Source organism: Somniosus microcephalus, chromosome 3 (assembly GCF_052327205.1).
Source record: "Somniosus microcephalus isolate GS21.2 chromosome 3, FLI_Smic_1.0, whole genome shotgun sequence".
Lineage (NCBI taxonomy): Eukaryota > Metazoa > Chordata > Chondrichthyes > Squaliformes > Somniosidae > Somniosus > Somniosus microcephalus.
Genome location: NC_140989.1, coordinates 254,790,586 through 254,804,361, shown reverse-complemented (window position 1 = coordinate 254,804,361; position 13,776 = coordinate 254,790,586). Strand labels below are relative to the sequence as shown.

Genomic DNA, 13,776 nt, shown 5'->3' with positions numbered 1-13,776 from the left:
CAAAGCTTCTGTTCAGGCAGTGATCTTAGTTTTCATTTCAAGACCATGTCTAACCACATATGTAGGATGCAGTGTTCCATTGCAATTAATTAAATTTAACAAATTATATTTAGTGATTATAGTTGGTGTTGCCAACATTTTAATTTTAGCATATGCAGTTTGTGAAAAGTATCTAGTCTGTTCAAAAATAATCTTTGATTTCACTGTGCACATTATATCTATGTGCTGCAAACCATGCCTTTCAGCTTTAACTGTGCTATTGCAAAGTAGTGAGGCTAATTGACCCTTAAATGCAGGATTATTTGTATTTGTTACTTCAGTGTTAAAGTGGTCCATGGTAATGGAAACCTCTTTAGTCTTAGCTTATTTTTTATTTCCGATCAGGAACTGTTCAAGAAAGTTGTCCCCCACCACTGCCTGGGTTGCATGCGGGACAAAAAGGAAAACAAGCACCTGGCACCTACCATCCGGGCCACCATCGCCCAGTTCGACATTGTCACCAAATGTGTCATCAGCACCATATTGAGGGACAGGCAGCTGAAGCCACAGCAGCGAGCCAAAATTATCGAGAAGTGGATAGACATTGCCCAGGTAACGCATTGCTTATCCATTAAGCCTAGGTGAGAGGCCAAAGCCCCACAGTGTGGGAAGTCACCAAGGTTGAAGAGAAGCCTGTAAGCCAAGACCAAGCAGATCAGGACCAGATGATTAGGTGTTGCCAAGCTCGGGGTTTGAAAACTTACTAGATTGTAGGAAGAGAAGACCCGAGGGAGGGAGGTTTTCGAAGAGGAGTTGAAGGTTTCTGTAGAATGGCAAATCCTGGTCATTCATAATTTCTGTAGTTCTATAGTGCTGAGAGCTTGGCAGCTTAAATCAGTATAATTTATATTTCCTCAACAACAAGAAATTGTTGCTAGAAATTGTATCCCTTAGCTTTAAGTAACAGAGTAAACTGGTTAACAATCTCTCCTTAATTCCCAGTGCCTATTACTGTATTTGTTTTGTTGGCTCTTGTGCATTAGAGATCCCGTGGTCACATCGTAGTCAGGCATCGCTTAATTATACAAAATATGTGGCGTCCATGTGTCTGGATTTTAACAAAATGCTTCAGTGATCATCTTACATTTTTAAAAATGCAAAGCCATCGTTGGCTGGGCTCTGGGTCAAGACCTCTGCCCTGTCTAACTAAGTCGAAGCTTTATTCACTTTTGATTTCCTTCAGGAAAAATACAACGGCAGGACTTCTGAAGAGGAAGAGATTGGGGTTACATAGCTAACATTTCATGCCCTGAGTTAATGCCTGCATTTGAAGATTGACATTTTATAAAAGATACATATAATTTATGTGGAGGAAGAAAGCAAACTGATTTCAGGTTTTTAATTGCACTTCAAAAATGAAGTTGATTATCGGACATTGCATAGCATAGTTTGCCTTCCTCTCCAGCTGTAATTCATGTTTCTATTTTATTTTCAATTTTCTCCCTGCCTGCCCAAATGCTTGCTGATATATGATCCCATGCCCATAGGACTGCCCTCCAACATCTCACCTAAATGGCTGTTCGTTATATGTTTGCCCAAAGCACTCAATGTTGGCACGCTAACCAGTAGTTGGGAGGAAGGGAAGAAATCTCGTCCAAGACCGGGTCTGTCCTCGCCTGATACCTGTATAATATTTTGCCACAGGCTTGATTAGATAAAGGTCAGGAGTGGAAATCCTCACTGGTTTCTTTTCTCTCTTCCTCCGTAGGGCGAAGGGTATGGAGGGCACTCCCGTTGCTGTCCTGGCTGAGATTAGCTAGCTCTGTATTGACCGTCTTATTTTAGTCCACGTGTAGCTAATAAAAGTGCACTAGCTTTTCTGATTTGATATGCTTTTCGTCAGATTATTTTCTTGTGCTACAGGTCCTGCCCTTCTGCTCTTTTTATGTTGGTTATTAGTATTTATTATCCATTTATCGGCAGAATACAATGGGCAGGAAGACTTCCTCATATACCCCAACAGCACCTCCCCCGCCCCCCCCCCCCCAAAAAAAAGGTGCGTCCTGATCATTCATTCTGAAGCTCCCTTCAGTGTCCATGACCATGTAGGCCACCTGCCAAAAGTTGGCAAACGATGAGCTGAAAAGGTTGTCGTAGAGGAAAAATAAGTGAATAACAAGCTTTGAGTTCCCAAGAAATGTGAAAATGTTTTTCCATGAAATCTGTTTTTAATGCTGTTATTTTCACAGCTGACCCTTTTTTGGTAGAACAGTTCAAAGCCTGAGGTACCAAGAAACCAGGAGCCACTGATATTTACACAGTACTCTCTTGTTTTCCTAATAGGAATGCAGGATCATGAAGAATTTCTCCTCGCTCCGTGCCATTCTTTCAGCCATGAAGTCGAAGCCCATCTATAAATTGAAGAGGACTTGGGTTACTGTATCAAAGTAAGTTCCTTTTCCAAGATAGCCATGTAATATTTTTAATCAATATGGTGGTGATGAGTTGCAGATTCTACCCTGAGTGCCCTTGCACGGTGAGCTTCAGATCCCAGATTTGTTGGCAGGGCTACCAGAGGCACCATGTGTGCCCCTAACAGCTGGCTCAGTGCCAGAAGTCTGTCTTCCTTTGGCTAGAGAATGAGGAGTTGCTGAGCAGTTGTCTTCAGTAGAATAATAACTGTTCAACAGCTTAATTTTCAAACTCTCTTATTCCATTACTGATCGTCTAGTAGATGTAACTTGCCTCAAAATTCTCCCTCTGCGGATGTGCTGTGCTCGGTTTGTCAGATGGTGGTTTGTATGAGTATGTAAGATGGTGGTTTGTATGAGTTGCTAAAAGCGCAGAGATGATGCAGTCCTTCATCTTCCGAGGAAGTGTGCTTAAATTTTTTAAATCATGCGCCTGTAGTTTCATCCCTGTGATACAGACCGTTTGATCCTGCCCTGATTTTTAGGTTTCTCGCAGGTTTATCTTGCTGCCATGGGATTTGGTGAAGGGTAGCTAAGGCCATTCATTGCTTTTGGTTCTGCAAAGCTCTTAACCCCTGCACCACCTGCCTTTATTTTTGCTACCTGTTTCACGTCTGAACCCTTGACCGCAGTTAGTTAATCTGCCTCTATCCTCTCATGACTAATTTCTCATTCTCTTGACTAGGGACAGCATGTTGATGTTTAAAGAGCTTTCAGAAATAGTCTCCAATCGAAATAACCATCTGATCAGCCGAGAGCTGCTAATGAGGGTAAGATGTTGGACTTGGCCCAGTGTATCCATATTCGTGGTGTGGTCAGTGTTTTTTAAAAAAAAACTGATCGCTGAATGCACATGGGTGTTGTCAGCCAATCAAGCATTAGGGGGATAAGTGCACTGTGTACTAGGTGGTCTGGCTTGGCTCGATTCTTCAAAGCCTTGTGTTAGTCTTGATACATATAATGGAGGTGGATATTAAAATTAACTTTTTTTAATAAATAAACTTCTAACTTGGGTATGATGCCAATGATGCAACCGTAGTAATGAACACTGAGAAAGAATCTATCTTGGAAATTTGAACTCTTCTAACAAAGTATAAAGTGGGATTTGTGCCAACATTTTTTCCATTTTGCTTTGCGCACTGGGAGGGCCTTGTAATTAAAACCCAAGGTGCAGCAACTTGCACATTTAATTAGTTCCCATAAGTAATTATTAGTTAAATTATCACCTGTTTTTCTTCCTTTTCCTTTTTTATTCTCAATGATGAGGATTAGTAGCTGCATGAGAACTGGGACATATTTATACTCAATAGCTTTGTTTGCCGAATATTTTAGATTGTAACTATCTTAATTTCATATAGTTTTGTACTAAAACAGTCATAAATTAGAGCATCTGGCATCATATTCAGCAAGTTTCATACCTCTATAGAGAGCCATATACTTCGAGAATGCTGATTATGCTCTCTGGGCCAAGACCCAGTTTAATAACTACTACTACTACTACTTCTCTCTGGTCTGCATGGCAAAAAATATGATAGTGTTTTTTGATGGTATTACAGGAATATTCTGAAGGACAGCTAAGCATACCAAAGCTTTAGAGTTTCAAAAAAACAAACCTTACTGGGAATACACATTGGTCACATTTTGGATTTGGCAGGCAACACCTGGCTCTTGGTATCTTAAAGACCAAAACACATTCAATCAAATTGAGAGGTTTGAAAGGCTTGCCTGTTTTAAAGTGTGTGTTGCTTGGTTTGATTGTGCAATGCCCGGCAGTCGTTCAACAAAAAATAAGTTGATGTAACTTTTATTTGCTAGGTTTGGCAGTACGACAACAATTCAGTTCAGCTGAATTATATTTGTTTTTTTTTAAAAAGAATATGATTCGCCTCGAGCACATGGCACACGTTGTTTATTAGACTTCTAGGAATTGCAACAACTATATTCTTCTCTCCTCCTCCTCCTCCTCTTCCTCTTCTCTCTTGCCCCCTCCCCCCACCATCATTGTCACCACCAGTGATGTCTGCCGAGCTGTTTTCCATGCTTGGCTCCCTGAGGAGAAATTTTTTTTCCCCCTTGTTTAGGCCTCCCCTTTTTAAGCAAGTTATTCACCTTTATTGATTTGGATTAAAGTGTTCAATAGGGTTGGGGGAGGGGGGAAGCAAATCTAAGCAGATAGCGCAACTACTGGTACAGATGCTTTTGCTAGTGTTTAAGAAAATGGTAATATTCTAAAGATGGATGGCACCCATCGCTAGGGGACTGTACCTTACAATTCATAAATATGTATTTTAATCTTAAAGTCCTTCCTAAGTTTTACTTATTTCATTAAACTGACTGACAGCAAGGACTCTGAGCTGAAACAGGACTTCCAGGAGGCCTAAATCTGCTTCTGCATCTCCTATAATAGAATATTCATGCGTGTTTAAAATAGAATGGCCAGCACAGTAGTCACGAACATCAAGTAAAATCCCACATTCGTGAAATGGCCTCTCTGCCAGTTGTAGCGACTGTTCAGTGCATCTTGTGCTGTTTTAGGGAACATTGAACCAACTGCCCTGTGCATACAATATAACATCCGCTGGTATGTTTATCATTACCATAAGATACCAAGAAGCCATTGTTTTTGGCCCCTGTCAGAAGCTCCCTCCCTTGCTCAGTCTGAACCGGACTGTGAAAAACCTTAGCATCCTGTTTCACCCAGAGCTGAACATCTCATCCTCTCCATCACCAAAACCACTTTTGTCTAGCCTCCATAAATTTAAATGTGGTTCACACTTGGCAGCCAGTACCCAGTCTTGCTAGTCGATCACTCCCCTCACTGACCTAAGTTGGCTCTCTTTTACCCCAATGCACTGAACTTAAAGTACTCATTTCAAACCTCTCTACAGCCTTGCCTCACCTATCTCTGAAACTTCCTACCGCCCCCCCCGTATCACCTCCCAACCCTTCACCCAGCTCTACTCTTTTTATTCACCCCCTCCCTTCACTGCACCATTTGGTGGCAGAGCCTTTGGTTGCTTCAGCCCAACTTTGGAACTCCTCCTTAATTTCCTGCACCTCTCCACTTCAAAAACCTTCTGAAAACTCATCTTTTCAGCCAAGTTATCAGTCATCACTCCTAACTCTCTCATTATGGCCATTCCTTTTATCTGGTTCATTCCTCCACTTGCTAAGTGATTAATTAGACCTGGTGTTGGTTAATTATAAAAATCTTGGTGCTCATTGTTTGTAGAACAGAAAATTGTCAAAGCATGGGTTTTCTGTTTAATTCCTAATCGATTTCAGATATAGTCAAAGCATTTTTGTTCTGTATTTGAAGAGGACTAACTGCAGTATTTTTATTAGGAGGTCATGATTCTGAGTTCTAAAAGCATAAATCTGTCAGACTCTCCATTTTCTGAACTCTAATAAGATCTCTTGTCCTGACTGACTACCTTGCCATCAAGGTGCTTGCCTCAGAATTTCCCCTATCCTATGCCACCACATCGGTCTCTTGCTCCCTGTCCACCTTTTGTTATCCTTGGGCATATTCTAATGGAAGACTAAATTGGGTACACAATAGCAGCCTTTCTATTGAATGGTTTTTATTTTTAGCACACGGTATTGAATATTGAACCAATTTCTATCTGGGGTGAATCCGAAAGTAGCTTATTTTTGTAGTTGCAAATGTGCACCATGAAGGATGGTTCCTCTTGTGAGTTTCTTTAAAGAATATATAGGCGAAAATGCAAATTCAAATGATGTAACTGTTTAGTAAAGGTTTCTCCTGTAATAATATGTAAAAGGAATATTGATGCATTGCTCATGATTTCTGTAAAGTCTGTGGGTTGTATATTGAATTAATACACAGACTACAAGAGTAACTTAAAACAGGACTTTACTATTCGAAGGTCAGGGCGAATCTGCCCAATAAATCCTGACACCGCACTTATATACCGGTGTGGTCACCGTCGGTATTACAGTATACAGCAGCCAACAAAATAGTGCCATACCTAAAATAGTTCTCTTAAAGGTAGACTGTTACATACAATAGTTTTCTTAAAGGTAGAACAGTTACATACACCACAATCCTCCCTTTTTAGCTTACAACATACTATTTCCCATTAACATAACATATATATAACTTTATACAAAACAGTTCACAGATTCAGTCTCTCTGGAGGTTTCCTGACTCTGTCCGGATAACACCTCGGTGGCGTAGTAGTTTCCGGCGGGGTAGTAGGTTCTTCTGGCAAGCTCGATTCGGCTTGAAAGGCAGTGCCAGGTTCATCTGGTTCCAGTATTACCAGATCGGAGGTAGGTGCTCTGGGTATCTCTGTTTCAACATTAACCGTGTAAGGTTGTGGAGTAGGGTGGCCCTTTGTGGCTGACCCTATGATCTGGTCAACATGGCGTCTTATTATGCTGTCACCAATGTCCACGGTATACATCAGTGGCCCTAGCCTTTTTCCAATAGTTCCAGGCTGCCATTTCTCGGTATGGTAGTCCCGGGCCAAAACTTGTTGACCTATCTGAAAAGATCTAGTTGGCCTTTCATTCATACCCTGGAATTGCCGGTTCTTTACGTCCCTTCTGACGTTTGGCTTAAGCAAATCCAGTCGGCATCTTAGTCTTCTATTGAAAAACATCATGGCGGGAGTTTGATTGGTGACCGCATGTGTTGCATCCCTGTACGCCAGTAAGAAGTTATCTACCTTATGTTGCAAGTTGAGGGCTTCATTACCCATGGCCTTTATGGCCTTCTTGAAGGTCTGGACAAACCTCTCAGCTAATCCATTGGTGGCGGGATGGTATGGGGCAGACGTGTAGTGCTTGACCCCATTGCTTTTCAAGAACTTCCTGAATTCTTCGGACACAAATTGCGGTCCATTATCAGAACAGATCTGTTCCGGCAGGCCATTCCTGGCAAAAATGGTCCTTAATACTGTGATGGTTTTTTCCGTGGTGGTGGAGGACATCTTTATTACTTCCGGCCATTTGGAGTGTGCATCCACCGCGATTAGGAACATGGAGTCCATAAATGGACCAGCAAAGTCGATGTGTACCCTTTGCCAGGGAGATGAGGGCCACGCCCATGGATGCAGAGGAGCTTGTGGTGGTGCGTTTTGGACCTTCTGGCATCCTAGACAGCTTTTAGTTATTTCTTCGATGTCTCCATCAATACCTGGCCACCACACAAACGCTCTTGCTAGGTTCTTCATTTTCACTCCACCCAGATGCCCCTCATGCAGCTCCTTTAGCACCTTACTCTGAAGTTTGGGTGGAATCACCACTCTAGATCCGCACATCAAAGTTCCTCGACACACTGACAGCTGTTCTTTTCTTTGCGAAAATGCTGGCAGCGTTGGTTCGCCCTGTGCTGGCCATCCCTCCACTGTTAAATCGTAGACTCGTGAGAGAGTCGGGTCATTTCTTGTTTCGTTTTCAATCATCGAATTTGTCACTGGTAGACATTCCACTATGGATGAGTGGAACAACTCTACCGGGTCCACTGCAGCCGCCTCTTCTACTACCGGCAACGGTAGGCGCGATAACCCATCAGCATTTCCATGCTGTTTGGACCTTTTGTATTCGATGTCATATTGGTGTGCCCCCAGTAACACGGACCACCTCTGTAACCTTTGCGCAGTCATGGTGGAAACGGCCTTGTTAGGGTTGAATATGGCCACCAACGGCTGGTGGTCTGTCAGTAATGTGAACTTCTTGCCTTGCAGGTAATGATTGAATTTCTTTACTCCCCACACAAGGCTGAGGGCCTCCCTATCTATCTGGGCATAATTTTTCTCAGCGGAGGTCAATGATCGGGACGCAAATGCGACTGGCCTTTCCGAGCCATTTGGTAACTTGTGTGAAAGTACTGCTCCAATTCCATAAGGGGAAGCATCACAAGCTAGACGAAGAGGTAACGTTGGGTTGAAATGAGCCAACACTTCCTCAGAGGTAATCAACGCCTTGCTTCTGCGAAAGGCCTTCTTACAGTCCTCGCTCCACTTCCATGGTATTTCTTTCCGCAACAGAGCATTCAGTGGATGCAGCACCGTGGATAGATTTGGCAGGAACTTGTGATAATAATTTATCAACCCCAAAAACGATCTCAACTGTGATACGTTTTCCGGAGCGGGGGCCTTCACGACAGCTTCTATCTTGTCAGGTGACTTGTGAAGCCCCTCTCGGTCAATGACATGACCGCAGTACGAGATTCGTTTCTGGAAGAACTCACATTTCTGGCGATTAACTCGAAGGCCATATTCCTTCAACCTGGTGAGCACCAGTTTCAAATTTGTGAGGTGTTCCTCCTCGTCCTCTCCCGTAATCAGGATATCGTCCAAGTAACACTGCGTGCTGGGAATACCCTGTAAGACCTGCTCCATGGCCCTCTGCCAAATTGCTGGAGCCGAAGCTACTCCGAAAACCAGTCTATTATAATGATACAAGCCTCTGTGTGTGTTGATCGTGAGATACTGGCGCGACTCTTCCTCCACTTCCATTTGTAAGTATGCTTGTGCCAGGTCTATCTTTGTGAAGTGTTTTCCCCCAGCCAATGAAGCAAAGATATCCTCAATCCGCGGAAGCGGGTATTGTACCGTGTGAAGCACCGGATTAACCGTGATCTTGAAGTCTCCGCAGATGCGGACCTTTCCCGGTCCCCCTGGCTTGTTGCTTGATGAAGACTTCATGACGGGAACAATGGGCGTGGCCCACTCACTCCAGTCCACCTTCGACAGTACCCCTGATCGTTCAAGTTCTTCCAGTTCTGCCTCCACAGCAGGTCGTATCGCGTAAGGTACCGATCTGGCCTTGAAAAATTTTGGGCTTGCATGTTCTGCAATCTTGATTCTTGCTTTAATTCCTCGCAGCGTTCCCAGTCCTTGCTGGAATACGTCTTTAGCTTCGTCCAATATTCTGGACAACCGTTCAGGTTTGACCTCTTCCTTCCCGGAATCTACCGCCATTGTGTTTAGTGAATGCCAGTCTATCTTTATTTTCCTGAGCCACTCACGTCCCAGAAGTGGTGGACCTCCCTCTGGCAGTACATACAGGTCCATCCTATGGTGATCTTTGTCCTTGTATCTCACCTTGACTTCTATCTTCCCGATGGGGTGTACTTTGTGCCCCGTGTATGTCTGCAATACTATCTCCGTGTCCCGTAGGGGAATATGTTTAAATAACTTTTTGTAATCATGCTTATTCATGACCGTCAACGCCGATCCGGTGTCCACTTCCATTTTCACTTGGACTTTTGCAATCTGTAGTGTGATCCAGATAGTTTGTCGGTCAGCTTCTTTACCCACATTGTGAATTCTCAGACTATCCAGTTCCTTGCTGTTGGAGTCTGAGTCCGAATCCTGTTCCTCTGGACTCTTCCCAGTCACCTCGTGTACCTTTCTGTACTTCTTCTGTGGTGACTTATTATTGCTGGTCTTCTTCCCTGACCGGCATACCTTAGCTATGTGACCAAGCTTGCCACATTGTCGACATTCCTGGTTTTTAAACCAGCATTGGTTCTGGTCGTGTGTTGTCTTCCCACAACGATAACATTTCGTTGTTCCCGAAGTCATTTGATCCACACTGAGTACCGCTGTCTTCCGCTGCATTTCCTCTGTGCCTCTCGCTGCGGCTTCGTACGACGCTGCAATCAGGACAGCCTTGTCGAGTGTAAGATCATTCTCTTCGAGCAATCGTTTTTGTGTTCCTTCCTTCGACATTCCGCACACGAACTTGTCTGAGTGCCTCTGTCAGATTTACCCCAAACTGACAGTCTTTTGCTAGCCTACGCAGTTCAACCAGGTACTCCGCGTTGCTTTCCTCTTTTCGTTGCATTCTCACGTAAAATTTAGATCGTTCCGCTAACATCAGCGGTGCGGGGTTAAAATGATCCTTCAGGACAGCAACAATATTAGCGAAAGACTGATCCGCCGGTTTAGCTGGTGATAGAAGATGCTTCAATAACCCGTATGTCTTCGCACCCATTGAGTTTAGTAAGGTTGTAGCTTTCTCATAGTTTGCTATCTTATTGGCCTTACAATATATCTCGATGCGTTCTACATACGTGGCCCAATCTTCTACCTCGGAATTGAAATCGTTGATGTTACCACGCTTAGGCATCTTTCTGATAAACAACAACGAAATACTCCTTTAAATTTTTTTTTTTTTTTCAAGATGGCGGTTTCCCGCTCTTATCTTCTTTTCCCGCCCACTTTTAAAATGGCGGTTCCCCGCTTCTGCCTTTTTCCCCGCCTACTGGCGGCTTCCCGCGCTTACTGGCGGCTTCCCGCGTTTCTTCCCCTGGCTGGAAAGGTAAGCTTCCCCTTCGGGCGACGGCCGCTGGCTTCCAGGGTTCGCAGCCTGCGCGTCGGCTTCAGCGCGCTCCCTTTTCTCGGCAGGGCAACCGGTGCTGGGTACACCCCGTTGACGGCGAACAGTTTCAGCCGCTGGCTGGACCTCGCTCAGTCTCCCTTACTCGGGCCCTGTCTCTCCCGCTCGCTCGGGCTTCCAATCGCCCTCCCAGCCCTCTCGCAGTCCGTGCTTTCCTCCCCGGCTGCGGCCGAGTTCTCCGCGGTTTATTTATTTTTATATCTTCCCGCGCCTTACGATCCCGTCGCAGCGCTTCGCGGCCTCGGTCGCTGCCCGGCCTTTTTCGCTGGTCGTGGTCTAGCTGACTCACGACGCCGTTGCGTCCCCCAGCCCGCTTGTACCGCGGTTTCCTTGCTCCACGCTGCCCCAGTCTCAGCGCCTCTGGGCCCGACTTCTGTCCGGCTCCTTCCCCTCGCGACCGTGATCGAGTCCACCGCCCTTCTCCTTCGTGTATTTTTTTATTTTTCCTTTACTCACAGTCACCGTGGCCGACTTGCTTCTCGTGCTGATCAGCGCACTCCCCACCGTGGTAGAAGGAACAATCAGTGCCTGTTACTGATGGAAGGCTTCGTGTTTGAAATCTTCCTCCTTTCTTGCTCTGCAGACTCGAGTTTTCTCTCAGCAGAACGACGAGGGCGGGTGCCTCTTCTCGACGCTCGATAACTGCTTCGGAAGTATTGTTGCCGCAGGGTAAGATCGAACTCGTCGCCACTGTAAAGTCTGTGGGTTGTATATTGAATTAATACACAGACTACAAGAGTAACTTAAAACAGGACTTTACTATTCGAAGGTCAGGGCGAATCTGCCCAATAAATCCTGACACCGCACTTATATACCGGTGTGGTCACCGTCGGTATTACAGTATACAGCAGCCAACAAAATAGTGCCATACCTAAAATAGTTCTCTTAAAGGTAGACTGTTACATACAATAGTTCTCTTAAAGGTAGAACAGTTACATACACCACAATTTCAATATATTTATCACTTGAATATGTACTTTGTCAGTATGATTTTTTTAAATTAATTCTTGGGGTATGTCACTAGCAAGGCCACCATTTATTGCCCATCCCTCGTTCGACTCTAAGGCAGTGGTGAGCCATCGCCTTGAACCATTGCAGTGTGTATGGTGAAGGTACTCCATCAGTTCTGTCAGGTAGGGAGTTCCAGGATTTTGACCCAGCGACGATGACTTTTGCTGTTAACTGTAGAAATGCCCTAAAATTACATTATTTCATATCTGATCCTTTTCGTACAGTTTGAGGCATCGCCTTCACTGACTACCCCGTTCAAACAACTTAATTTTGAAAACTTGCGGGAAAATTGAAGTACTCCCCAGATGAACATTTTATAAAATTCCTCTACATCCTCCCAGCAAACTGGGTTCATAGAATCATAGAAATTTACATCACAGAAGGAGGCCATTCAGCCCATCTTGTCCATGCCGGCTGACAAAGAGCTATCCACCCTAATCCCACTTTCCAGCACTTGGCCCATAGCCTTGTAGGTTATGGCACTTCAAGTGCATATCCAAGTATTTTTAAAATGTGCTGAGGATCTCCTCTTCTACCACCCTTTCAGGCAGTGAGTTCCAGACCCCCACCACTTTCTGGGTGAAAACATTTCTCCTCAAATCCTCTCTAAACTTCCGACCAATTACTTTAAATCTATGCCCCCTGGTTATTGACCCTTCTGCTAAGGGAAATAGGTCCTTCCTAGCCACTCTATCTAGGCCCCTCATGATTTTATCCACCTCAATTAGGTCTCCCCTCAGCCTCCTCTGTTCCAAAGAAAACAACCCCAGCCTATCCAATCTTTCCTCATAGCTAAAATTCCCCAGCCCAGGCAACATCCTCGTAAATCTCCTCTGCACCCCCTCTAGTGCAATCACATCCTTCCTGTAATGTGGTGACTAGATCTGCAGGCAGTATTCTAGCTGCGGCCTAACTAGTGTTTTATACAGTTTGAGCATAACCTCCCTACTTTTATATTCTATGCCTCATCTAATAAAGGCAATTATCCCATATGCCGGCTTAACCACCTTATCTACCTGTCCTGCTACCTTCAGGGATCTGTGATCTTCTACACTTCAGTGTCCCACCATTTATCGTGTATCCACTTGCCTTGTTAGCCCTCCCCAAATACATTACCTCACTTCTCCAGATTGAATTCCATTTGCCACTGTTCTGCCCATCTGACCTGCAGTTTTCTTCCTCATTATCAACCACACGGTCAATTTTTGTATCATTGTGAATGGAAGAGGTGATTTACATTCTCTGAAGTACCCCACATCTTGTTTCTAAAAGCATTTTACAGAGATGTAAATACCCTCAATCAGATCACACTGTAAGCCACACAGCAATTATTGTTCTCATCAACAGAAGATCCAGTTTCATGGTCATCGGTGTTTCACCCAGGAAGTGAATGTCCTCCTTCATCTAGTATTATAATCTATACATGTATATGGGCTCGGCATTAATGTCAGTTTTGTGCCATACTATTCTAGGTATGGGGTGAATGGTAGTTTTGCGCCAAAACATTGTTATCCGGTTATCACAAATTGAAGTTAGAATTTGCGGAACATGTTGGCATAAGGCTTCAGATTTTAAAAGTAATAAAAACTTTGCAAGGCCTTTGAGCTGAAATTTCTGATCCTATCTCATTTGATGTTATGGGAGATTGTTAATTGGCCGTGTGCTAATAATTGGTTTTATTCCTAAACCTTCAGGAAGGAACTTCAAAATTTGCAAATCTAGACAGCAGTGTAAAAGAAAACCAGAAAAGGCTACAGCTACAGAAGGATATGGTGAGTCATCCTTTTATATTCTGTACCAGGTGTGGACTAATATGCTCAAATATAAAACTCTTAAGGTGCTCACTTCCAACTGAAGTCTGACTGATCTTTGCATAATGCAGAAGTTTTATTCTAAATTTGGATATTAACCAGTTCTCCTTGGAATTATTAAGAAAACC

General features: G+C 44.0%; 1 protein-coding gene across 3 annotated transcripts in view; it reads left to right on the top strand.

Moving 5' to 3' along the window:
* LOC147121851 (ral guanine nucleotide dissociation stimulator-like 1) overlaps positions 1 to 13,714 on the top strand; it is a 164,627-nt gene extending 150,913 nt beyond the window's left edge. For 2 of the 3 annotated variants that reach the window (XM_085982359.1, XM_085982358.1), the window contains 4 exons: positions 385 to 591; positions 2,323 to 2,426; positions 3,136 to 3,220; positions 13,532 to 13,714. In XM_085982359.1, the coding sequence (XP_085838485.1) occupies positions 385 to 591; positions 2,323 to 2,426; positions 3,136 to 3,220; positions 13,532 to 13,699 (564 nt within the window). In that variant the 3' untranslated portion in view covers positions 13,700 to 13,714. Of the gene's footprint in view, positions 1 to 384; positions 592 to 2,322; positions 2,427 to 3,135; positions 3,221 to 11,409; positions 11,496 to 13,531 lie in introns of all 3 variants that reach the window. The other variant, XM_085982356.1, reaches the window with a different exon arrangement.
* Positions 13,715 to 13,776: the final 62 nt, after the last annotated feature.